The 26,454-nt window shown below is 32.5% G+C and overlaps 4 protein-coding genes across 8 annotated transcripts; 2 read left to right on the top strand and 2 right to left on the bottom strand.

Annotated features, from left to right (window-relative positions):
* Window positions 1–766, top strand: LOC126656007 (STS14 protein). The gene has a single exon (XM_050350441.2). The coding sequence runs from the start codon at window positions 68–70 to the stop codon at window positions 602–604; it is 537 nt and encodes a 178-aa protein (XP_050206398.1). The 5' UTR covers window positions 1–67; the 3' UTR covers window positions 605–766.
* A 782-nt stretch (window positions 767–1,548) lies between these two features.
* On the bottom strand, window positions 1,549–6,469 carry LOC126656380 (uncharacterized). 4 transcript variants are annotated; one of them, XM_050350940.2, is made up of 12 exons: window positions 5,995–6,469; window positions 5,817–5,892; window positions 5,136–5,217; window positions 4,662–4,745; window positions 4,451–4,567; window positions 3,686–4,114; window positions 3,193–3,593; window positions 3,009–3,108; window positions 2,838–2,897; window positions 2,673–2,759; window positions 2,218–2,346; window positions 1,549–2,130 (listed from the first exon to the last, which is right to left on the bottom strand). In XM_050350940.2, the coding sequence occupies exons 2-12, from the start codon at window positions 5,888–5,890 to the stop codon at window positions 1,828–1,830; spliced, it is 1,866 nt and encodes a 621-aa protein (XP_050206897.1). In that variant the 5' UTR covers window positions 5,891–5,892; window positions 5,995–6,469; the 3' UTR covers window positions 1,549–1,827. The 4 variants fall into 4 exon arrangements, with proteins under 4 accessions (XP_050206897.1, XP_050206898.1, XP_050206899.1 ...); XM_050350941.2 differs by having other exon boundaries at window positions 5,136–5,208; window positions 5,995–6,468; XM_050350942.2 differs by lacking the exons at window positions 5,817–5,892; window positions 5,995–6,469 and adding an exon at window positions 5,315–5,573.
* Window positions 6,470–14,359: 7,890 nt separating this feature from the next.
* On the top strand, window positions 14,360–23,993 carry LOC126655097 (histone-lysine N-methyltransferase SUVR5). Of its 2 annotated transcripts, none has more exons than XM_050349095.2 (12): window positions 14,360–14,632; window positions 16,118–16,638; window positions 16,721–17,023; window positions 17,123–17,233; window positions 18,501–18,611; window positions 18,716–21,544; window positions 21,773–21,934; window positions 22,076–22,192; window positions 22,288–22,391; window positions 22,475–22,612; window positions 22,958–23,045; window positions 23,388–23,993. In XM_050349095.2, exons 2-12 carry the CDS (start codon window positions 16,186–16,188, stop codon window positions 23,493–23,495), a joined length of 4,524 nt encoding a protein of 1,507 aa, XP_050205052.1. In that variant the 5' UTR covers window positions 14,360–14,632; window positions 16,118–16,185; the 3' UTR covers window positions 23,496–23,993. The 2 variants fall into 2 exon arrangements, with proteins under 2 accessions (XP_050205052.1, XP_050205054.1); XM_050349097.2 differs by lacking the exon at window positions 14,360–14,632 and adding an exon at window positions 14,861–15,183.
* LOC126655098 (uncharacterized) lies at window positions 23,973–25,462 on the bottom strand. The gene is made up of 3 exons (XM_050349098.2): window positions 25,287–25,462; window positions 24,887–25,198; window positions 23,973–24,157 (listed from the first exon to the last, which is right to left on the bottom strand). The coding sequence occupies exons 1-3, from the start codon at window positions 25,375–25,377 to the stop codon at window positions 24,075–24,077; spliced, it is 486 nt and encodes a 161-aa protein (XP_050205055.1). The 5' UTR covers window positions 25,378–25,462; the 3' UTR covers window positions 23,973–24,074.
* Window positions 25,463–26,454: the final 992 nt, after the last annotated feature.

The raw sequence follows: 26,454 nt of genomic DNA, 5'->3' as shown, positions 1-26,454 counted from the left end.
GTTCGATTTTTGCACATATCCAACTCATATATAGAGTATACACCAAACTCAAGATAACAAAACAAAAATGGCTTCTCCCTTGCTTCCTCTTCTAATACTAGTCATCTTCCATGGCTACACATCTCTTGAAGCAGCATCACAGGCACCACCATCGCCGCCGCCACAGCCGCCATTATCAGCTGCAGCAAGAGATTTCCTAGCTGCACACAACCAGGCCAGAGCTTCAGTTGGTGTCACTCCTCTAAAATGGAGTGAAACCCTAGCAAATGCAACCAACAAGCTAGTCAGATACCAAAGAAACAAAATGGGCTGCCAATTTGCCAACTTAACTAACAGCAAATATGGTGGAAACCAATTATGGGCCAGTGGCTTGGGTGTCACTCCACTGATGGCTGTTGATAATTGGGTTCAAGAAAAGGTTTATTATAATCATAGTACTAATACTTGTGTGCCAAGTCATCAGTGTGGTGTTTATACTCAAGTTGTGTGGAGAAAATCTTTGGAGTTGGGGTGTGCTCAAGGCTTTTGTGTTAAGGAACAAGCTAGTTTGACTGTTTGTTTTTATAATCCTCCTGGTAATTATGTAGGTGAGAGTCCTTATTAGCTAGAGAGTTAATTAAATAATTTTAGTGGTTTAATTTAGTATTTGTGTTAGTGTTTTGTTTGTGAAATGGATTTTAAGATTGAATGTTTATGTGATTTGTGATCTTGGGTAGTGATTATGTTGTTAATCTATGTCTTAATTATGTTTTGAAGTTTTCTTTAAGTACTTTCTCTAGGTGTTCTTCGTGTTTAGCATACACTTAATCTCTGGCTTAATCTTTGAAAACTATTCCACTTTTTCGACTTTTTCGTATATGGCTCGAACATTTAAAATTGTCGGTTTTAACTCATTTTTTTAACTTCCAGTTCAATTGTAGCCTTTTATTTAAAATGGAGTAAAAAAAACTCAAATATACCCTTTATGTTTGGAATTCTTGATGGTAAAAAGGCACATTGGAATAAAATGAAGCAATTTGAATGATATGTTTGAATTTTTTCGACTCTGATTTAAAAAGATGATAAGTTAAACTGAAATTCAAAAAATAGGCTAAATATGACGGTTTTAAAAAATTTGCGCTATAAACATAAAAAATTTAAAAACTAGTATCTCTTAATCTTTCCACCGACAAAAACCTCAAATGGTGAAATGAACTATGCTTTGTGTTTTATGAATTGTACTTTATAAGTTACTATTATTAGTTTTAAATCCCATCATGAATGAATGATATGAATAATTTAAGTTGCTGATGCCTTGTCTCTGATCATGAACAGCCTCATCTGTCATCCATTTTCACAAAATTTTATATATTTACAGCCATAACAATAGCTGTGACATGTGAAAGCATATTTTTTTATTACCACTGAAATGTAAGACTCAACGAGTTTCCGTACGTACTTTTAAAATCATAGTTCCGAGTTCCTAGATCTTAAGAATTATCAAATTTATCAAGAACATATTGTTTGTAGTTATAAAAAGTGTACTGCAGGCAAATGTAAATTAGTGAGAACAATGAACACATATAATATATGTACAGTGCTCAATACACAAATTTCATTTCTTTTCAGCATTACAGATTTCATAAATACTTCCATGAACAATGTATTATGTAACATACTGGAGATTGAATTATACAATAGCAAAACATCGCATCGTTCTATCCTAAATATATCTAACTTCATCTTCTACTTTGTACAAGGAAACTATAGAATCTCGAAACAAACAAAAAAATCTGCTTGAGAACAATGCAAATCAGCTCAAGTAGTGTTATGAAAGTTATTAGCAATTTATCTTATCAGATCTTTAGATATCAGATACCGAAACGTAAAACTGTGAGGAATCCATTCAATGCTCTTACGCGATTTTCCTAGCCGACATTTCTTAATACTTTTCCTTAAAGATTCTGGCAAAGTTTGTTGAATCATTTCAATAAGACCAACCTGACATAAACCAGCATCTTTTGTATATGTTTCAACAATCTTTGGAAGTAGGATTTTCTGATCCTTACGCACACCAAAAGTAGCCCGAATATACTCTTCTTTTGCAGCTTCAAGATCGTGAATTACTCTCTTTGGTGTGTAGACACGAACCTGGAACAGAAAAACTATATAAGAATGAAATTTCCAGCAGTTAAAAGCATATTTCTTAGTTTTAGTATTAAAAAATTGATAATGTACCGCGGGATCAGAATGGCTTCCTGAACAGAGTGCAAAATGCAAAAGGGGTTCCGGATGTTCAATTGCATATGCTTGTCGTTCATCTCCGGTCTTAAACTTCGACTTTGATGGAAGTAATAATCTAAGCCACTACAGTATAAAGCAAGGTATATCAGCCTCACTAAATTAGATATAGCTAGTTACACATAACTGACAGCAATGTTGCACGGAAATTTATCGATAGTCTTACGTTTCGGCAATTCATTTCTATTTCCGGAAATACTTCCAAAAATTTATATGTATTGGCCGTTTCCCGTTTCAGCGTTTGCCATTACCGTGCAACATAGACTGACAGTATAGTTAATCAATGGCACTCAGTGAACCAGTTTTCGTATACGTATATAGTTGCATGCATTGATAAAATATATTTACACACGTATAATATCTTAAATTTAGGTGAAGGCTTGGGATCAAACCTGTCCTGGACGAGACATCCGGCATCCGAGGATGGAAATCTGGATTGTATCTGCACTGATTGTATGACCTCCAATGTTATAAGCAGCCTGCAAAGAGCAAATTATAAGGCAAAGAAAAAAATTGGCTCAAATTTCATCAAAGAAGACCACCAGAGGTGTTCTTACCTTCAAGAGTAAAAAAAGTCTCTTTACATTGTTCTGTGGAATCCCATAAGCAAGAAATGCCTATTGAGAACAAAGAAGATTTTGTGTTCAACTTCCAATAACAACAAAAAAAGAATCAACACGAGAAATCTAAAATCTAAGTAAATGATTTAAATTGAAGATAATCATTACATGCATCACTAATACATTATGTATGTTAATCCAGAAAGCCAGCTTCTCCTCATGTGTCAGCTTCCTTGGATCAACATCTTCTAACCGGCAGACAAGTGACCTATAACAGAATAACTCGATAAGCACGTATAGAATTTTCGCAAATATATGCGCTATTCTCTGGTAAAGATTAAATAATGGTCACCTAAAATTTTGTAGCAAGTGTTCGACATCTCCCAACTTCTGACTATCTCTGTAAATCCATGGAACCTCGACCATTGTACTGTAAGGTCCGCTAAATTCTTTTAGTCCTTCAACAAGGAATGGGTTATCCAGCCGTACATCAAACGATGAATTATTCCTGAATCCGGGACTCCACAACTCACTTTGATCTTGTGGGGAATATGCACTAATTGATGACAAAGATGAATTGGGAGATGAAAGGCCATTATGTGTCAAAGGTGGGTCAGAAAGTTTGCAAAATATTGCTGACATGCATTTGATCATATCCTCAGAAAGCTTATTAGGTGACTCTGGAACATGATCAGAAATGCGTGTTCCAAGATGCTCAGCCAGACTGATGATGTTCGATGCATTCTGAGCATACTGCACACATCAACATTAACCCAGTTAATCCTAAATGAGTTTATATATCAAGATAATAATGTCATTACAAAGTTATTTTCCATTTGAGTTACCTCCATCATGGACAATGGCTGTGAGTGGCAGGCTCGTACAGCTCTTCCAAAAGACTCCTCTGGTGGAGAAGCTCTAGTTGGAAACGCTGACCGTTGTGATAGAGTAGAGTGACAACGATGAACACTAGAATCTACTAGCTTGTCTTCTACTCCAACACCTGTCGTTTCCTTCCAAGGATTTTCATGCGACTGGCAAGCAGGTTGCGTCGATGAATTTTCCATCTTGGATGTTATATTCAATCTGGGAACATCTGGACGCCTCACTCTTGGGGTTGTTACAGGTGATTTTGGTCTTTCATTATTTCTAGATGGAGAAACTGATGATATTTGTTGATCGAAAGCTGTACGGTACAAGGAGAGAAGATATTGTTCCAAATATACAACTTCCAACTCTAATACCGCAATTTCCTTAATTAATTCTGTAGCTGGCTGGAGTGCAGAAGACGTGGAAAGATGCAAGTCAAAAACCATGAATGTAATTGTTACTTGAGAGTTGAGAATTACAAAACCCTTTTTCTTAGGACAATAAACAATCAGGTGAAAATGTGTTAAAAAAACTGTCTATGTTGCAGGGGAACTTGGACAGTACTACTTTCCAGAGTTGTGTCCATCTTTTAAAAGGCTCTAAAACTCCAAAACTTTATATTTATAATATATTTTTACAAAAATAAATATTTTTCCGTTTTCCATTTCAGCCTTTTTCTGTTTCCGTGCATCATGGAGAACTGTTTCTAAGTCCACTTTACGAAGAAGGGAAGGCAGTACCTTAGGCATTGGTATATCAGATGCATTGTCATTGGATGAAGTCCTATAGCCCAGTGCATTTTCGAGGGCATGACGGACCTTAAACTGATCTTGTAAGCGTGTCTCAAGCTGCAGTATCTGCATTAAAGAGATCAGATTCAAGTTTTACATTAATACAAACATTTGCATGGTGAAGAACCTAAATAACATGTAATTTGAAAAGATGTCACACCTCTTCCTTCAAAGAATTTTGAACCACAGTCTTAGAAGAATGTTTCTTATTGGTTTTGACAGAGTCCTTTAACTGGCCCATATCCTGTAATCAGATAAAACCCCAAGAATAAAATAAGTCATTGATTAGAAGATAATGTCAAAGAATAACAGTTAGGGCCTGGAGAAGGTTTGATCAAATACATAAAGTGTATGATTGATGATTGACAGCTTATATAGCACGGAACGGAAAATTGTTGAAACAGGAAACGTCGAAATGAAAACAGCAAAACAGCTTATTTTATGAGAATAAGTTTTAAATTTATACTCTTTTTAAAAATAGAAACAAAAGGCCGAAACACAAGACTCGATATGTTTTTGATGCAACATAGTTCACAACTTGAACCAGCCGAACCATGCAAACAGATGATAAACAGCTTTAAAAAAAAGATCTAGAATTAAATAGTCATAAAATAAGTAAAAAGGAAATTAATACCAGCTTTATGCGGTGTGATGCATCAGCGGAACAGTCTATTCCATCTTCTTCAAGTCTTTTCTTAGCAGGGAAGCTGCCATGGCTAAAACAATTATAAGAGAAAACACAAATTGAAACTCTGCAACAAAAATTCTCAGCTACTTCATGTGCTAATTGAACAAAAATATAACTGCAGTTACCTTCTACTAAAGGTCCACTTAGCAATTACTACTCCAAGATTCATAATACACCAATTTTTCAGTTACTTTCACCACCATAAATTACCCATTAACCACAAATTTTACCAAGAAACTAAGAAAAATTTAAAAGAAAGCAAAGAGAGCCCACTAAATTTTATCTAAAATCCAACATGTTCTTGACAGATTAAAAAGAACACTCCATTCTCACACTTTCTTGAAGCTCTCAATTACATTAGTTGGACCACAAATCCTTGATGATGGTTCTTTGAAAGATTAAAAAAGTGACTGACTACAACAAGGAGAATAAATCCAAAAACAAAACAAAGTTTATGCAATTGCACATTGCATTCTAGTTACTTCTAAAACACTAAAATTTCCATATTAATCAATAAAGCCAACACAAAAAATAACTCCAATTAAGGACATTCATCAACTACTAAAACCTCTAAAATTAGCAAAAGAACTAAAAATTAGAAACTAACAAAAAAGACTAAATTTTTACCTCTTTGAACGCTTGTGTGTTGCAATCACTCTCAACCCCATCATTTTACTGTCTCCACCACCTTCAAACCACATCTCTGTAAAACACAACATTTAAGTGAAATTTTTACAAATGGAAACAGAACTAAAAACAGCTACCATTAAACTCTACAAAACAAAAAAAGTTAAGTAATGAGTACCCAGATGGGCTCTTTGATAGCTGATTCAGAGTAGCAGAACCTCACAGAAAAGCACCAATTAGACTCCAAAAACTAAACTTGTCACCTTTCACATGAGGAAAAACCAAGCATTACCCACAAAGTCATTATTTGCAGCTAACAGTGTCTGAACATAGTTACAGACTGCTAAAAATGTGATTCTATTACATATAATATAAGATTTAGCCAATAAAGATTATAGCTTTAAGGCTTTTGACTAGTGAAAATCTTCACTTTTCTCACTTTGGTCACCTTATAGAAATCTTTTGTGAATTTGGAGTCTTTTTTTTACATGAAAAGAAACAAAATTGAGGTTGTGGGCTTTTGTAGTAAAAAGAAAGTTTGCAACTTTCTTGCATAAGTCATATGCTATACTAGTAAAGGCTAAAAGAGTAGACACTTAAAATGTCAAAATGAAGACATTTTTGTCAAGAAATTGTGAAGAGGAGGATGCATAAATAGTGGCTATGAGACATGAGTGTTTAAGTCCAAATAAAAAGAATAATAATAAAATAATGGTGGACATGTATGTATCAAATATGAGCTTATTTTTGGTTAATTCTATTCTTTTGTTGTGAAGCTAGTGGGAGTTGGTGACCTTCCCTCCATTTTTGTCATCTACTCTTATGTCTTAACCATTACTTTGGCTTAATCATGCATATTACTTTATACCTAATATGCCCTCTGCCTAATCTTTTTGATAATTTGGGTCTAAAATATATCAAAGACATTTTATTCAATCAACGTTTTTCGTTTCGAAAACCTGAAACTTGATGTTTCGAATACAAATTTTTATTTTAACATAAAAAAAATCTTAAAACAACATTGTTTCGCTGTATCAGTATATAAGAGTTTTGTTTTCCTATTTTTGTGTAAGTTTTTCATAGATTTGAACTCCATAATGCCAAAACTTAATACATCATAGCTCCAAAAATAATTTTTGAGCTCTTTTTAATAATGAGTGGAGTTAACAATTTAGTCCTTCCATATTCATAATTTAATTGCATGAAATCTTTGTTTATATGGTATCATGATTATGTAAGCTTTTTGCTGAATAATTGAGTACTTATTCAATCATTCTGTACATTTCAGTTGCTAGTTGCTTGTAAATTTTACAAATTAAGAAATTAGGAAAGTTTTGTTTCTGTCAATGTACAGTTGCTAGTTATGTTCATAGAGTATGGACTTATAACAGTACTTTCTAAGAGTCAATCTTGTTGAATTATAAGCAATAATAACTGAGACATGGCAAATAATGAAATTGTTGGACCAATCTGCCAATTTCTTGCTCTACAGTTGAAATGGCAAAAGTCAAACTGATTCAATTTCTGATAATTTAATTCAAATCGAATCACATCAAATTAAATTAAAATTTACTTATTTTTCTAAATCGAATCAAACTAAATTTGTTTGTTCAGTTCAGTTCGGTTCGGTTAACAATTTTATTAAGGCCTGATTGGTGCACATGTCAATATTGATGCATGTTTTCTAATTATTTGAAAAATAAAAAGATATGGTTAATTTTATTAGTGATAATTATGTTTCTCAAGAAACACAGGTGACAGTAGAGAAGATTAATTGAGTAGAGTACAAAAGCTGATAAAGTGAGTCCATCCAAATATAAGAGATTTAAGCAATAATCAAAAAACGGTAATTTCCAAATGGAAAATGCTAAAATATTTTTAGGGTACAAGAAAAGAAAAAGCAAGCCAAAGCAGGCACACCTAAAAAGAGATGAAAGGTGAGGGATAAAAGAGACATTGGATGCTTAAAAAGAGAGGTTTTGTGGAGTTTTTCTCTTTGTCTAAATCTCCTTTTAGAAATGTAGTGATTGTAAAGTAGGGTGTATAAAAACCAAACCAAGTCAAATAATTAAACCGAACTAAATTAAATTATTAAACCGAATTGATAAATTCAGTTTATTTGAATATAATATTATAAAATACTGATTTTTATTTGATCTAAAAATAAAATTTCAGTTTTAGTACAAACGAACCGAAATAACTATTTTGTGACAAAATTACTTAACTCAACCGAATTAACTGAAACGAACTGAAAAAAAAATCAGCTTTATCGATAAGTTCAGTTTTAAAAATATTAATTTCTAATAATTTTAGTTTACTTTGATTCAAAAGAATATTAATTAAGTTCGGTTCGGTTTGAATGGAATGCACACCCTGAAGTAAATGGTAGAGATTGATGAGATACTCCATGTTGTCCTTGAGTGTCAAAGTAACTAACATTTGTCAAAGAATCAACAGAAAAAATTATATGGGTTATTTATTTATATTTTTTTTGAGGGGTATTTATTTATATTTTGAAGGCTTAAAAAATTATAGGTTTTGAGTCTAATCCTTAACTGTTATCAACAATTAAAAAAAGGCAACTGTGTGCAAGTGTGGTAAGGTGGCTACTGACCAGGTCTCTCTTTGTCTTCATATTCACCTGCTCAAAATTTTAAAAGTTTAAATTGTCACTAAGAACTTAGAGAGAGACAGTTTTTTTAAAAAAGTTTTAAATCTAGTGATTGTTTAATAAGAACCTTTTTCATTGAAATTGCAAATTTGCAATCACATGATTCACATCTAAATGCCTTATTATAATCAAATAGGTCAATAAGAACCATGAAGTCTACGACTAGGATGCTTAAAATATGAACAAAGGACGAATTCACCCCTCAAGTTGGACTAAAATATCAAAAATTTCATTTTTAATGTTTTCTGATAATTAAACCCACAACTAGGACTGTGTATTCGGTTCGAATCAAACTGAAATTTTATTTTTATCGGAATAAATTATAAGAATATAAATTTTCAAATGAAACCATAAATTTTAATTGATTTTTTGGTTCTGTTTAGTTATTTTGGTTTGGTTCGCACTAAAAATTACTTGGATTTTTCTATGACTAAAATTGAACATAACCGAAAAACTGAACTTATTTATTATGTCAGATTGAACCAAACAAAATTTACCAATTTAGCTTAATTATTTGGTTTGATTCGATTTTTTTCACACCTCTATCCATACTTTATCCAATTTCGATAATTTCATATCCTGAACTGTATCATCGATTCAATCACGCTTGTGTCTCTTAAACCAACAACTCAAGAGTTGAAATGAAATGGCCCAAGTTGGATAAATTGTGAGAAAATATTGATAATAGCTTTTTCAAGATTTTGATCTAAGTTGAAGGGTTTATTTATCACTTGTCCCTTGTAAATTTGAGGCATATCATTCTATTGTGTGATTAATTCCCGCTAATTTCATGATACTCATTGTAATGGCCCTATAATGATTCAATTATAAATTAATAGTATATAATCACATAATATAATATTAAAAAAACTTGATATATGATAATTGCTAAATTATTGATCCATGTATAAGACTATATGCATTTAACTAATACATGTATCTGTGGAATCATATGGTAAAATATTATTCATTTTAGCTACTGGTTCTGCATTTTGGGGAATCCACGTAGAGTCAGATTGATAATTTTGGACACATATGATATCATATATTTTACATACTCAGAAACTGAAATTTTTCTGGTTTCAATAAATAAATAAATGAAACTTCTATTTTATCTTATTATCATAATTTTAATACAACTCAGATTTGGTGGTATCTCTATGCATAAGTATACGAAATTAAATAAAAAAATATGTTAATCTAATCAATTCTTGGAGTGGGTACTAATTTTCAAAATCTGACAGACATGCTTCATAGATTTATGAAATTATTGAGTTGCATTAATTATATTCTTTTATTTTTGTGAAATAATAAAAAAACATCCCCTAATTACATTGATCTAACACACACAAAGTTCGATGGTGCTGAAATGTTTTCTTGAAAATTTAGTTAGTTTACAAGCACAAAATTATTATATAGGTGAGATACCCATGTGTCCCTAGGGTTTAAAGATCAAGAAAATGTTGATAACATAGTCAAATTATGATATCAAATGTTTTCATGGCTAAATATTGAAATATTACGACCATTGTTATATATGTTAGGTTATTTTTTTTTTAATTTTCTCCCTATGTTTGAAATGAAATCATTATTTAACCGACTTTTTAAATGCACATAGTTAAAACCCGAATTAACCACATATTTTTTTATGTTTTCTTTTTATTTTTAATAACTATTCTTTATATTTGTATCGGTTTAACGAAATTAACCAATTAATTTGATCATCTCGGGTTTTATTTTAAGATTTTGGTTAATTTGATTCATTCAATTTCGACTAATTCGGCCAATTTGTCCAGTTCAATTAAATAATTTGGTTAATTTGATTGGTTTTATAACCGAACTGCTCTCTCTCACCAATACCGGCTTGCTAGGTAGCACATACACTTCATTTAATCAACATATTTCGTTTCAGAATTATGTCAAAAATTTGGCGTTCCAGACATAAACTTCATTTTTTACTTTAAAACTTTAAAATGACACTGTTTTGCCTTGTTCGTTTGAAATGTCCAGTTCTTTCGTGTCCGTGTTTGTACTACCTAACTTGCTTGTAAGAGATTTACGTTATTGAATACCTAAATACTAAAATAATCGAAAATACAGGAAAAATATAATTTTGACTAATCTTATGAGTAATAGTAACTATCTTTTAAATAATACAAAGATTCGACTGACATGGTTACTATTTGTTGTGATATAAAACACAAATTTCACTTACAAGACAGCAAATTCAATGAGAGATTTGAAAATCAGAAGAAGACTCGCATAAGGGCAAGAAATTGAGCCAGTTTCCAATTTGCTGCAATTTCAGTTCTCAATAAAACCATGCACAATCTTCAATTTTAAGTTTTACAAAGAAGACAAATTAGAAATATACAAGTATTAAAAATGTATGTAAATTTAAAGGAAACTTGTAAAATTCCAAAAAATAGATTCTAAGGAAAACTCGTTTGCTTGTTGTTTTGTGGCATTTAACTATGCAATGTTTTGTTTTGCATGATAACATGACATTGTTTAAATGTAATGTTGTTACTTATCTAAAAACCTTTAATTAACAAAACATAATTTGAATTTTTAATGATTGATCGTCTCAAAGAGTGAGCAATTTATTTTGAACTTTTCACTAAATTGAATCTCAATCATGAATTTGAAATTTAAACAATAAAATTATCACTTGATCATTTGAATTATATTTTGCAAGAACTCCAACAATAAAGAAAATTCAGCTTTTGGCAAAAGTTTTCTGCCACATAACAAGAAATGGGGCAGTTCTTCTAAATGGTCAATTCAATATTGATGCAAAATATATAGGTCCGATAAAAAAAAACATTTTTTGTCCAATTCAAAAATTAAAGGACTAGTGTTCCAAATAATCTAAAAACTATTAAACTTTTAGTAAATTTAATAAAAAAAATTAATTTAGTAATTTTAGTTTAATTTATAAAATTAATTTTATTCTTTACCTTAAATTTTTTAATAGATCAATTTGACATATATTTTTAATAATACATTGAGAAATAATTTTTATTGTTTTCAATAATATTGTTCTAGACAAATTGTATATTATATTTAAATTTTCACTTTGTTTTATTTATTCAAACGAATTTGTTTAAGTGGGACGGTGGAATCATACGAGAGTGTGGATGTTTCTTGGCCAAAATCATATTCATAAATCACTAATGTGACTAATTAAGAAAACATGCCTCGAGCTGGCCACAAAATTCATAGAAAAATGTCATGTAGCTAGGAAAGATTTTAAAAAAGGATGTAATTGTGTAATAGTGGGAAAATGGGGACTGTTAATGATATTTAGAAAAGTAGAGGAATCGTAGAATAAGTAAGAAAAAGTGAACTTTACAAAGAGATTTGGACAAAGAGTCAATTCCAATCATAACCACCAAACAGCATCTCTCGACTATTTCTGTCCCCATTTCACCACCTTTTTTCCTCTAACGGTCCCAACTTCAAAAGTGAAATTGAACAGCACGATGTGTAATAAACTTAATTAATTATGGAAAAAATATGGTCTAAAACCCTTATATTATTCACTTCTATTTCGTTTAATCCCTACAAAATACTTTTCTAAGAAAATCTCTCTATTTTCTAAAAATATAAAAAGAATAATGCGGTTCTATCATTATTAACCCTTCACAATGAGTGAGCACGGTTTAATTTGGTTTGATTTAGTAAAGTTTGACATCAATCCATATTTTAAGAGATAAAACAATTAAATTACACCAAATATTTATATGAGTTTGATTAACTTGAATTTACATTTGAGTTCGATTCGATCAATCAGAATTTACAATTGAATTGATTTGGTTGATTCGATTTGATTAGTATAATTATCTAAAAATTATTCACGACAATTAAACTAATATTTTATATTTTATAATTTATATTAATGTGTATATATATACAAATATTCAAATGTATTATATTAATATACAAATATTGACATAACTACCTAATATATATTCACCATCAGTTTGGTAAACCAAATGATAAAAATTAAGACAACATAAAATATCATGCTTCTAAATTATTATATCCAAACTAATTTTTTTAAGCGATTTAAATAAATTTTGGTTTGATTAATTCAGATGAATAATTTAGTTTATTTTTTGTCATCCCTACTTCACACCCTTAATTTCAATGTAATTTTTTTGAAACTTATTTAGATTGTCTTGGAAATTATATTTAAAGTAATAATATTTGTTTTGTAGAAAATAATTACTAAAAACATTATTCTAATAATATTAGTAAAAATAAAAGAAATTTTAAAATGATTATTTTAAATAGTATATTTTAAATGGTATATTTTCATTTGTATAATTTGCTTAAATGCAATTTAATTTCGTGTAAATATTTTAGTTTGAAATTCTATCATAGTTAAACTTCCACATAGCCCAACATACTTGGGCCAATTCAAAAAGATGTTGGGCTAAACTGATCTCAGCCCAAATGTTGTCTGTCCTAACAGAATTATGTTACAACTTACCCATATATACCTGCTCATTTGATGGATACCCCGGGCCCAATTAGACCGGGCTGAACACAAAATATTTACATAAAGTCTGACCCGTATGCAAAGCGGCTTTAATTTTTTTTTTTTAACGAGCAATGCGAATTTGAGTTTATACTATTTGTTATTTTTTTAATATAGACCCGTTCAAGTTCGGTTCAATCCAGAAAAAATTATTATATTAGTCGCACTTGAGTAATAAATATTGGACCTTAACCGAACTTGAGCTTGCATTTAAAAATGTTAAATCCGTAAGTTTAGTCCGAGTCCGGCCAACCCGGCCCATGCACATATATTGGCCAGGCCCATAAGGCATACAAGCCCACCTAGAGTAACAATTAAAGCAGCTTATCACCTACAACGAAGTCGCATAGTATGATTGGTAGAGCCGAGTGGCGATTGACAAAAAGAGAGTGCCCAATTCGCATATCTCGAAGAATTCTAAAATCTTGGAAACATAAAAAGTTGAAAGAAATACCACCAAACCAAACCTCTTCAATCAAAATCCACACCACCAAAATTCAACATAATTGTGACACTTGCGCAAAACCAATTTTATACGAGTTTAAATTTTTGTAATTTTCTTTAATGTCTTTTAACTTACATGATTTAAAAAAATATAATAATATTGTAGTATTTTTTTATATAATATTCATATGGTAGCTCTAAATTTATTCCAATTAATAAGTTTTAATTAACCATAATCAAAAGATTTATTGTAATTATCAATGTTAGTGCATAAAATAAGAATATTCTTTTATTAAAAATTTAAATAAAAATATTTAAAATATAGCTAAAATATAATTTTTTTCATATTCTAAAGTAATTTTAAATACGAGTAAAATTTAATTAATTTTTGGATTGATAAATGAAATTGAGGAGGTCATGTTTACAATCTACACCGTTCATTATAAAATGAACGGTGTAGATCAAAAAAATACAATTTTAATTAAATTAATTTACACCGTTCATCTTATAATGAACGGTGTAGATTGTAAACATGACCCTCTCAAGTTCAAATGAACTTAAGAGAATTCCATTCCTTAATTTTTTATGTAGCTTTAAAAAAATTCCGATTTATACCTACATAAATATAATATAAAAATTGAGTTTAAATAATAAATATTAAATCATAATAGTATTCCAACTGAATTTAAATCTAGATTTTAAAAAATCAAGTACAGTTTGACCCAAACTAGATCCGTCCCAACTTCATACATAAACATGTAGTCTCTGTCTTACATTACATCCCCAAAGTCTTGGCTTAAAAAAGCTAACCAAAACCAACCCAGATTTTTTTTTAATTACATACTTACCCAAAAGTTTCCTTTTTTTTTTTATCTCTCTCTCTATTTTCTCTCAAATTAGGCACAACCCAAATTCCCTCAATTTCACTTGTTTTTTAAGCCACAGACCACTATTACAGGTCACGAAAAACACACATTATTATATAAGCTGTACATATATATCTCTGCTACCCATATTTGTTAGGGATATAATTGTCCTATTTTTTACTATTACAAAAAATTAACGAATTTTTTCATATATCACATTACAAAACAATCACACTTAAGCCATACCCAAAAACCATCCATGGCAAAACATGTTCTTCACTCTTTAAAGGTACATTTTTAACTCCAAAATTGTCTGTCACACACTCTTAAATTTTTAATTTTCCAATTCTATACTTTTTTTTTGAATTTATGTGCGTGTATATGTATCTATTGTAATGTTATGTCACATTTTATTAGCTTCTGCAGTCGATTTTTCGTGCCCTAAAAAAGAAAAAATTAAATTAAAATTTGAAATAGTTAATTAAAATTCAAAATATTTATAAAGCTGCAAACTTTCTATCATAAATCAAAGAACCCATGTTTGATTCACCTTCTAAATTTCCAATTTTGAGATTTTTTTAACTTTTTTAAAATTATTTGTTCATTGCATGGTTAGAAAAATTAATTTTTTTTTTTTGGAAGTTGGGATCGGACCCACCTTCAATGTGAAGCTTATTTCACATGTTGATCTTATGTCTGGTCATGGGTTTTGCCTGGGATTGAATTACTAAAATTAATAGTAATTATAAATTAATAATAATGTAGGGTTTCTGAGATGAATTGTGTTGATGGGTATAGCAAATTAGGGTTATAGCTGCAAAAAGTTGTAGTCTTTTTCAGGTGGGTTATTACAGAATCTGGGTCTATGAATTTTGGTAACTGCTGTCTGATTATTACATGTGCTGAATTGTTGTTTTGTTAGTGCCACAGTGGCATAGGTTCTATTTGTACATGAGTATACGATAGATAATATAGATTCTTGATGTAAAGTTTGCATCTTTATTTATGTGTGTCTATATTTAGTGTAATGGATTGCATGCAATTTCTAGAGTTCTGATTGGAGCTATGATGCTTGTTGTCTGCATTTGATTTTTTTTTTAATTAATTTGTAACTCGATCACTTTTTAAACTTTAGTTCTGGTGTCAAAGTTTTCTCGTATATGATGGTCTTCAATTCAGTATACTTGCTGTAGATTTGTCTTAATTTTTGTATTTTATATCAACATTTGAAATTCAATGAATATTAATTAATTATACACATGGATACTCGTTTATATGTATTGAATTATTGTATTTTGAGAACAATATCAAGTTTTTGAGAGTGAGTAGTTGTTAATTTTGGGATGACAGGGAGCTGTGAAAATTGCAATTAACTATAATGAGGGTTTGCTTTTTAAGAATTGTAATAAATTTAAACTTTTTTCAGTTATCAGCTCAACATGAAATAACAATTAATATGAACTATTGATATCTCTAAACCTTCAGAGTTACTGTTTTAACAATTTCCTTTCTTTCTTGTTTATATTTATTTTTGTAAATAGAGAATTCTAATTTTTCTGTTCTTTTTAATTTTATATATTAAGGCCATTTTCATGTCCCATTATCATATATTGAATTTAGTTCACCTTGGTTAATTTTTAATGTTCCTTTTGATCTATGGTTACTTTTAAATTGGCTATGCAGAAATTGAACTATTTAGTTGGTATGTGCTATTGTACTATCAATGTCACATTACATGCTTCTGATTCATCTATGGATTGAGCTATTTGAACAGGGATATGAGTTCAGAAATAATTGATTACTGTGTACACATTAATTGGGGACGACAAATTTAGTGTAATAATGGAAGTGCTACCTTGTTCCGGCGTTCAAAATGTTGGAGAAGCTGATTGTGCTCGGCAGAATTCAGGCGCGGAAAATGGCATTTTCGATGGAGAATCAAATGGCTTTGAGCATGGAAAAGAAGTTCTAATGGCAAATGACTTACAAGTAAATGGGGAAGGTCGACAAAATGAAGGCCAAGGGACAGCTGGAAAATTGCCTGTCTCTGAAGAGCATCAAAATGAAACTTCCTGTTCTGGATTTCAGGTGGACGGCCTAAGATTATCTGGTGATTATCAGGATTTTGAAGATGATGACTTCAATGCAAACAATTATTGTAGTGAAGCCCCTGATAATTATCAAGTAGCTGTGGACACAATTGAAAGTGAAACGAGCAACTGTAGAGACGGAGAGTCTTCTGTTTCGGAGCTCAAGTGGCTAGAGCATGATGAATCTGTGGCATTATGGGTGAAGGTATGTAATGTCATGCTTTCTCGAATTTCCTTACATGCTAATTTGGTTTTGACATTAGATTTCTTTGCGTCTCTGAGAACAGTGGAGAGGAAAATGGCAGGCAGGAATTAGATGTGCAAGAGCAGACTGGCCCCTAACGACTTTGAGAGCGAAACCAACTCATGATCGAAAGAAGTATTTTGTTGTATTTTTCCCCAACACAAGGAATTACTCCTGGGCAGATATGCTACTTGTCCGATCAATCATCGAATATCCTCATCCTATAGCATACAGGACACATAAAATTGGCCTAAAAATGGTTAAAGATTTAAATATCGCTCGGCGTTTTATAATGAAAAAGTTAGCTGTTGGCATGTTGAATATCATTGATCAATTTCATACCGAGGTTATTCTTTTTAACTCTTCCATGTCCTTATTCCCTTGCAGTCAATGCCTTTTACATGCTCTCATATCTTCATGTTTGTTCTGTCAAATTTTTCTATAGGCTTTGACAGAGACTGCTCGCGACGTGATGGTCTGGAAGGAATTTGCTATGGAGGCTTCGCGTTGTAGTGGTTATTCTGATCTCGGAAGAATGCTTTTGAAGCTTCAAAATGTATGCTTCTAATCCTTTGACAGAATTTGGCAAAACACATTTTTGGATTCTGCACTTGTCCACTTTTTGGCATTGAATCCCTACACTTCATTTGTCAACATGGAGTTCCTAAAATTTTAATTTTATAAACATTAGGTCCCTCAGTTACTGAAATAAAATGCGTGTACTTCACGCGTTTGCGACTGAGATAAGTTTTTTATTTGGTTTCATATTCAACTTTATTAAAATTTAGTTCATGCATTTATATTTTTGTTGCCATTAAGTACCCAAACTGGTCTTTCTGGTCTGAACGACACCTTTAACATTTTCCGTGATGGAGGGATCCAATGTCTATAAAATCGAAAGTGTATTAAAACTGTAAGGACTCTTTTTTGACAAATAGAAGTACAAGGATCCAATGACAAAAACAAGACAAGTGCAGGGATCCAAATATGCGTTATGCCAAGAAATTTTATTATTCTTTCCCTCCAATTTGTTATCTCAATTGAAAAACATGTGATTGTTATACATCCCCTTCAAAGTCCCTGCATTCAGATAAATGCACCGACTGGAGATAACATTTGTGACTCTGAGATCACTTAAGATAACTACACTTTGGCTGACCTAGTATGCTTTTAAATTTATTTTTGTTTCATCACATGCGTTACATATGATGTATGATAAAATTCAAATATTTGTGTCAATTATCAAAATCTGTTTTAATGATTGCCAATTATTTTTTATTTATTTATTAGACTTATATTTTGTAATTATTGAGTTCTTGCAAAAATTTGAAGGTACTAAATATTTAGATTTAAATCTTATTGAAAGATTGGTATGATTAGTTATACAATTTATTAATATGTTAATTATGTTCTTGTTCAATCTGGTTTTGTAAATAATAGAAAGTTTTGCATGGAAAATCCTCTAGAATTCCGAAGGTAAATTTACTGATGACAGTCAAGTACGTAAATGAAATTTTAATATTTCATGGTGTGGCTTTCCTGCTTTTTAAAGAAGAAACAAATTTTTTCAGTGATTTTTCCTTCATTAGAGTTTATGTACGTCAAGGGCAAAACAAGTAAGTTTACTGCATCGAAAATGTTATTTTTCTATCATTAACTGACTGGGGAAATTTCCAGTAAAAACAACCTGGTGGACTTTCAGAAATATAGATTAAAAAAATATATAAAATTGTACTATTTTATTCATGTGTAGTCTAAATTTTAACTTCTGTGGTTTTTTGTTTATGCATAATGGAGTAATACAATTTTTCCTTTGTTAACAGATGATATATCAGCGCTACATAAGATCTGACTGGTTGGAGCATTCTTTTCAATCTTGGGTGCAACGGTGTCAGGTTACACAAAGTGCTGAATCTGTAGAATTGCTGAGGGAGGTGTGCTATAGATTCTGGCTGCTTACACATGTTATACAATTTATGCCGTTATTTTTATTTCTTACCCTGTATTTTGTGATGATGCTTGTTATTTCTTGATCTAGGAATTGTCTGAATCTATCCTTTGGAATGAAGTGAACTCGCTTTGGAATGCCCCGGTGCAGCCAACGCTAGGATCTGAGCGGAAAACTTGGAAGCAGGAAGTAATGAAATTTTTCTCAACTTCTCATTTTGTATCTCATAGTGGAGATTTAGAGCATAGGAGCAGTGGCAGTTCTTCAACTGTGAGTCTTCAGGTTAGCAGGAAGAGGCCTAAGCTTGAAGTTCGCCGTGCAGAGCCACAAGCCTCCCAGGTTGAGACGAACAGCCCGCTTCAAACTATGACTGTTGAAATTGACTCAGAATTTTTCAATAATCGAGATAATATGAATACCACAACTATAGAATCAAGCACAATTAAAGAGAAAGATGTAAGAGAGGCAACTGTACCTGTAGAGTCTCCGTGCAGCGTTGCTAATAGATGGGAAGAAATAGTTGTTGAACCCAGAAACTTTAATGTCATAGAGGCTAAAGATGTCGAAAGGACTCCTATCAATGAAATCCCGGATAAAAAAACCATAGATCCTGGAAACAAAAATCGGCGGTGCGTTGCTTTTATTGAATCTAAGGGAAGGCAGTGTGTGAGGTGGGCAAATGATGGTGATGTTTACTGCTGCGTACATTTAGCCTCTCGTTTCATAGGTAGCTCCGCCAAAGCAGAGTCAAGTCCTCCAGTTAATACTCCAATGTGTGAAGGTACAACTGTTCTTGGCACTCGGTGTAAACATCGTTCTCTACCAGGTTCATCATTCTGTAAAAAACACGGACCTCGGAGTGATACAACAGATAATGTAAATTCACCCGATAATCCTCTTAAGAGAAAGCATGAGGAGATTGTTCCACGTTCAGAAACCACATACTGCAAAGACATTGTATTGGTTGGGGATGTTGATATTCCTCTTCATGTGGAGCCAGTCTCAGTCTTGGATGGAGATGCCTTTCATGAAAAGACCAGATTAATTGAAAGGATTGAGTATTCCAATCAAGATCATAGTGGCACAAGGGTATTTCACTGCATAGGCTCAAGTCCATTTGATAATAACAGCTCTTGTCAGGATTCACCGAAGCGATATTCATTGTACTGTGATAAACACATTCCAAGTTGGCTAAAGCGTGCAAGGAATGGAAAAAGTAGAATAATACCAAAAGAAGTCTTTATGGATCTTCTAAAGGACTGCGATTCCCTGGTTCAAAAATTGCGTTTACATCAAGCTTGTGAGCTTTTTTACAAACTCTTCAAAAGTATTATGTCTCTAAGAAATCCAGTTCCCATGGAGATTCAACTGCAATGGGCCCTATCTGAAGCTTCTAAAGATTTTGGTGTTGGAGAACTCTTATTGAAGTTGGTTTCAACCGAAAAAGATAGACTTACAAAAATATGGGGATTTAGTACTGATGAAGATGTACATGATTCTCCTTCTGTCATGGAAGGCCCGCCAGTTTTGCCATTGGCTATTGATAATAGTAGCCATGTTGGTGAAACACCATATAAGTGCAAATTTTGCTCAGAGGATTTTCTTGACGACCAAGAGCTTGGCAACCACTGGATGGACAAACATAAAAAGGAAGCTCAATGGCTGTTCAAGGGTTATGCTTGTGCCATCTGCTTCGACTCTTTTACTAATCGGAAAGTCTTAGAAAGTCACGTGCAGGAGAGACACCATGTGGAATTTGTTGAACAGTGCATGCTTCTCCAGTGTATTCCTTGTGGCAGTCACTTTGGGAATTCTGAGGAGTTATGGTTGCATGTCCTCTCTGTCCATCCGGCTGAATTCAGGCTGTCAAAAGTGGCACAACAACAGAGTTTGCCCCTGGAAGAAGAGAAAGAGGCTCCTCAGCAGAAATTTGAGATGGGCACTGCAGCTTCAGTGGAAAATAACTCTGAGAATTTATGCTGTATCCGGAAATTCATATGCAGGTTTTGTGGCTTGAAATTTGATTTGCTTCCAGATCTTGGCCGGCATCATCAAGCTGCTCATATGGAACCAAATCTATTAAGTTCTCGGCCCCCGAAGAGAGGGGTTCGCTATTACGCTTACAAATTAAAATCTGGCAGACTTAGCCGTCCTGGATTTAAGAAAGTTCTGGAAGCAGCAACGTTTAGGATTAGGAACAGGGGTAATGCTGCTCTGAAGAAACGCATTCAAGCATCAAAGTCACTTACCACCGGAGGATTTAGCATACAGCCCCGTCTTACTGATTCAGAAGCTCTCGGTAGATTGGCAGAATACCAATGCTCATCTGTCGCGAAGATACTATTTTCTGAGATTCAGAAGACTAAACCTCGCCCTAATAACTTTGACATCTTAGCTGCTGCTCGCTCTACTTGCTGTAAGGTGAGTCTCAAGGCCTCACTCGAGGGAAAATATGGAGTATTGCCCGAGAGGTTGTATCTCAAGGCAGCCAAACTTTGTAGTGAACATAACATTAGAGTGCAGTGGCACCAGGATGGGTTTATTTGTCCCAGAGGATGTAAGAGTTTCAAAGACCCAGGACTATTGTTGCCTTTGATGCCCCGTACAAAAAACTGTACAGATAAACAGTCAGCACATACATCTGTCCACGCAAACAATGATTGGGAAGTGGACGAGTGTCATTATGTCATCGATTTGCACGATTTTACAGACAGGCCTAGAACAAAAGTCACCATCTTGTGCAATGATATAAGCTTTGGGAAGGAATCATTACCAATAAAATGTGTAGTAGATGAGGATATGTTAGCATCACTTAATGTCACGTCTAGTGGTCGGACTACTAATTTTCCCATGCCTTGGGACAACTTTACCTATATCACGAGGCTGTTGCTGGATCAATCTCAAAATGCTGGTATTGAGGTATCCTTCTATGCGTTTTTTAATGTTTGATTAATGCTACTTAATTTAGGATCATGGTTTTGGACCAGTATATGATTATCTCTTGTATTAGGGTGATTGACCCTAATAGCCAAGAATTTTACTACAACTCCCACACAGCGGAAAATGAATAAATTGTGTAATATATATTCTATGTACTATTTCTTTAGCAGCTTAACACATCTGTTTTAACATATTACTTACATGCAGAGTTTGCAATTAGGGTGTGGTTGCCCTCATTCATCATGCTTCCCTGGAAGATGTGATCATGTTTATCTCTTTGATAATGACTATGAAGATGCAACCGATATTTATGGGAAACCCATGCATGGCAGGTTCCCATATGACGATAAAGGGCGTATTATTTTGGAGGTAACATATAAGCAAGCCAGAAATTGTTACTTGTTTGCTTTCTTTCCAGCCCCTCCTTTTTTAAACGTGTATGAAAATAAGGGCGGATAGTTGGCAATCTTTGTAAAACTAATATTCTTTACTTTTTAAAAAATTGTGTAGGAGGGTTACCTTGTTTACGAGTGTAATCACATGTGCGGGTGCAGCAAAACCTGCTCAAATAGGGTTTTGCAAAATGGTGTACGAGTAAAGTTGGAAGTCTTCAAAACAAATAATAAGGTAATGCTTTCAAATAATTTTTGTATGTATATTTTTTTCCAATTTGTTTGATATTTCTATAGCCTTACATTAACTCATTTGCTTGTTAATTACAGGGTTGGGCAGTCAGGACAGGTGAACCAATTCTAAGTGGGACATTTGTATGCGAGTATATCGGGGAGATTTTGGATGAGAATGAGGCAAACCAGAGGCGTAGCAGGTTAAAAATGCTTGAAGATTCAGTTACCTTTTTAGTTGTGTTAATTCTTATCTGTTTCGTTATGTTCTTTGTTGGACGTCCAGATACGATGAACAAGGTTGTAGCTATATGTATGACATTGATGGTCAAACCAATGACATGAGCAGATTGATTGGAGGACAGATCAAGTATGGAATTGATGCCACCAAGCATGGGAATGTATCAAGGTTCATCAATCACAGGTAGGGTTGTCGCTTAAATCTTCAGGCTCTCATTATTTGCTGATACTAGAAAACAGAAGTATTTATCAATAACCAAAAACTTTCTGGTTCACAAAACCAAACTGAACCAAATTTTATTAGCATGTAATTTTTTAAACCAAACCGAATTAAACCAGTTTGTTAGGTTAATTTTCAGTTTGCTTCTGTGTGTACTAAAAATGAATTGATTTTTTTTACATCCAAAACCAAACTGAACTGAATTTGTCGATTCAGTTCGATTGTTCAGTTTGGTTTGATTCGGTTTTTGAACACCCTACTTGCCACGAGTGCCTGTTGATTACATATTGCATCTGTTAATGTTGGCAGCTGCTTGCCTAATCTTGTGAACCATCAAGTTCTTGTGGATAGCATGGATGCTCAGCGTGTTCATATTGGTCTATATGCAAGTCGAGATGTAAGAGTTCTTTTCCCAGTTTCACCTGAATTATTAAATTACAACTCATATATGCAAAAGACCATATTATATTACGTTGTCTTGGTACTTGTATACTTAAAAGCTTTTTTAGGAAAATTAATTATTTTGGGTTATAGCGCAATGTATTTTGAAGTAGAATGTAGGACGATAGTATGCTGTTTTTGACTCTTCTCACTCGCAAGTTGACTTGCATTGCAAGTCATCTTTGTCGAACTTTAGCCGCTGACAATGGACCATCTTATTGCTAAAGAACTTCATCGTCCTCAGTACTTTGATGGGCGTGACATGCTACATTTACTGATTTTATGATATCATAAGCAGATAGCGTGCGGCGAAGAACTGACATACAATTTCCGGTATAATCTGGTGCCCGGAGAGGGACACCCTTGCCATTGTGGAACTTCCAAGTGCAGAGGCCGCCTGTTCTAAATCTTAATAATCTCGAGATATCATCTGCATATAATACGGGAAATAAGCGATCCTGACAGGAGACACATCTAAGTCTCTTTCGTTCAGGTCAGATCAGGTATCGGCACTCATCGGTCCGGTCCTTCTGTATCATACATTGCTCTCTGAGTGGGCACACTTTGTAACATCATAAATGACCGAGTCCACGAAGACGGGGCGAGGGTTTCTGTAGCAGCTGTTAGTGTCGATTCTCACTTATGTGTACACGATTGGAAAGAGGGGGAGACCTCATTGTTGGCATCTCCCATTTTCTGTAGCAGTGTATTGATTATGGTCTGAGTAGCTTAGGCTTAGAAGTGTAGATGGTCTGTTTCATCTGTTTGAAGCTTGTAAGTTTCATGGGAATGCATAAATGGTCTGTTTTTAATAATTTTTGGATGCCATGCCCATGTTTTTGTCATTTACTCACCATTAACATGTAAATAAATATTATTCAAGTGAACAAAGCCTATTTTTCCATTTTATTTGAACTTGAAGTATTGTTTACAAATTTGGCTAACATGCAAAATTAACACAAGAATTGCTATTACCATTACTTATCTAATCGAATTTCATTTCTCCTTTTTTAACTAAAAAGAAGACAAAGGGAAGTCCAATACTGAAGATCACCAACATAGCCATTCCTGCCACCAAAATTTTAACAATTAGTCTAGTCTTAGTAGAGTAAATGTTAATTTACAACCTTGAAGTTTAACAGTTTTGTCACTTATACGTCTCAACTTTTACAATAACTATTTACACACATAAATTTAACTTTTTTTGTTATATATAGACACTTTTGTCCTAATCAGCATATCGTATGTCCCACAAACGCCTAAGAGAGCGTAAATCCTTCCAAAAATATATTTACTCAGAATGTGGTTAAATATAATGAAAAAATAAATAAATTTAGGTGTGCAAATGACAATTATTAGATGCTTAGCCATTGAAAAATATCCACCTTTTTTACTTTTTCCGTTTATGATACAAGTTTTCAAAATCGTCAACTTTAGTCAATTAGTTTGTAATTTTCAGTTTCAATTGTAGCCTTTTGTTTAAATTGGAGTAGAAAATGGTTCAAGTATATTCTTCATGTTTGAAATTCTTGACGATAGAAAGATAAATTAGAACAATATGAAATAATATGAAGGGCATATTTGAATTCTTTCCCACTCTAATTTGAACAAAAATGATCACAATTGAGCAAAAGTTGACGATTTTGAAAGTTTGGACTATAAATGAAAAAAGTAAAAAAAGCGAGATATTTTTGGACAATTAAGCCTTACGAAAATTGAGGTGTGTAAGTGATCAGAATATTAAAGTTCAAGAGCATAAACATATATTTAGCCTAGAAAAATAAACCAATATTTTACCATAATTAACATATCTTGCATATTCCTTTTCCCTTCTTGCCATAAATTGTTTTGAGTGAGATGCCTCCAATTGCAAAATCAAAGAAATGATAACCAACCCACTTCCAATTTTCTCTCTCACAACTCTCTCACTCACATCTAATAACCAAAATTCAGCAAAATCTTCAATTACAACCTTCAAAAACAAGATTATACCAAACCATAGGGTCACTTTTGCAATTTTCCTGATAATTAATGTTTCTGAGGAGATTCTCCAATTCACCAAATTAACTAGGCAAGCACAGGCATAGAGAGGGAACCAAAAATACCAATCTACATAAAATAATATTGGTAATTAAAGGATAATTTAAGAGATAATTAAATACAATTTTAATATACACATTAGCAAGTAAAACTTTACCAGGATCATTTAATTGGACAGATGCAGAGTAAGCAAAAATTACCGCCATTACTAGAGAACATGAACTGAATAGAACAGTGAATTTTGCCATTTTTTTCTTCTTTTTTAGATCATAAGCACTAAAAATGGTGGTGTGGTTCAAGGGATGAGATTGAAAATTAATGGTCAACTCATCGCATAGTATTAAAATATAGTATATTTTTTGGGCAATAACGCATTATTTGAGTCTCTGTATTTGTCCTGTTTTTGCCATTAGATCCTTACACTTATATTTATCAACATTTGAGTCCTTATATTTTTAATTTTGTAGACATAGGATCTCTCTGTCATATTGAACTGAATTGAACCGAACCAATCAAACTTTACTCCTCTAATAATCAGTCATTTTTTGAATAGTTTATTTTTGAACAGAACCATAAACCGATTGCATCTCTTATTAAATGCCTGCCATTACTTTAGATTTAAATTAATTGTGCACTCCCTAATCAAATGCCTAACATTCGCTGATGGAGTCAAGGCAGGGCCATGGGAGGCCTTGGCCCTACCTCGTTTTTTTTTTTCAAAAATAATTACCTCAAGTAAAAAAAAAGCTTTTTTATTTTATATAAAAATGGCCTACCTCAATTTTTTTAAAATTATATTTTTAGTAATATATATATATATATATATATATATATATATATATATATATATATATATATATATATCTATACTCTATATATATATCTATACTATATATAAAAGCACGGATGGAGGGGGACAGGCACATTTACGCTAATGTCCTTAATAATAGTTAAATTTTAATGGTATAATTGGCATTATTATCTCCTATAATATTGCAATATTTTTTTAATAAATTAATTGTGTTACATCATTTGACCCCCTAAACTATACACTTTTATTCTCTGAGACTCTTAAACTAATTTGATATTCTATTGGACCTCTTAACTTTATTTTTTGTTCTATTTAACCCGTCAATTGTAATTTTTTTGCCGATCTGACCTTTTTCATCCAACGTGGCAAAAACGCGTGTTTTCAAACGCGTTGAAGCGCGTGAATGATAATTAAAATGCATAGCTTGTTCTATTGAACCCCCGAACTACACTATTTTGTTCTATTTGACCCATGAACTTATTTTATTTTCCTATTGCACCTTCAAACTTTTAAT

This window comes from Mercurialis annua, linkage group LG7 (genome assembly GCF_937616625.2).
Source record: "Mercurialis annua linkage group LG7, ddMerAnnu1.2, whole genome shotgun sequence".
In the NCBI taxonomy this organism is placed as follows: Eukaryota; Viridiplantae; Streptophyta; class Magnoliopsida; order Malpighiales; family Euphorbiaceae; genus Mercurialis; species Mercurialis annua.
This window is presented reverse-complemented; position numbering and strand designations above follow the sequence as displayed.

Bases quoted from the DNA above. Each gene is read 5' to 3' on its own strand.
- LOC126656007 (XM_050350441.2), top strand. From the start codon at position 68: ATGGCTTCTCCCTTGCTTCCTCTTCTAATACTAGTCATCTTCCATGGC.
- LOC126656380 (XM_050350940.2), bottom strand. From the start codon at position 5,890: ATGTGGTTTGAAGGTGGTGGAGACAGTAAAATGATGGGGTTGAGAGTG. The intron at 4,568-4,661 runs GTGTGACATCTT...TCTTTAATGCAG, and splicing joins AAAATTCTTTGAAGGAAGAG to ATACTGCAGCTTGAGACACG. The intron at 3,109-3,192 runs GTGACCATTATT...ATTCTGTTATAG, and splicing joins CACTTGCTACAAAATTTTAG to GTCACTTGTCTGCCGGTTAG.
- LOC126655097 (XM_050349095.2), top strand. From the start codon at position 16,186: ATGGAAGTGCTACCTTGTTCCGGCGTTCAAAATGTTGGAGAAGCTGAT. The intron at 22,613-22,957 runs GTAGGGTTGTCG...TAATGTTGGCAG, and splicing joins TCAAGGTTCATCAATCACAG to CTGCTTGCCTAATCTTGTGA. The intron at 23,046-23,387 runs GTAAGAGTTCTT...TATCATAAGCAG, and splicing joins GTCTATATGCAAGTCGAGAT to ATAGCGTGCGGCGAAGAACT.
- LOC126655098 (XM_050349098.2), bottom strand. From the start codon at position 25,377: ATGGCAAAATTCACTGTTCTATTCAGTTCATGTTCTCTAGTAATGGCG. The intron at 25,199-25,286 runs GTAAAGTTTTAC...TATTTTATGTAG, and splicing joins TGTCCAATTAAATGATCCTG to ATTGGTATTTTTGGTTCCCT. The intron at 24,158-24,886 runs GTAAAATATTGG...TTTTGGTGGCAG, and splicing joins TGCAAGATATGTTAATTATG to GAATGGCTATGTTGGTGATC.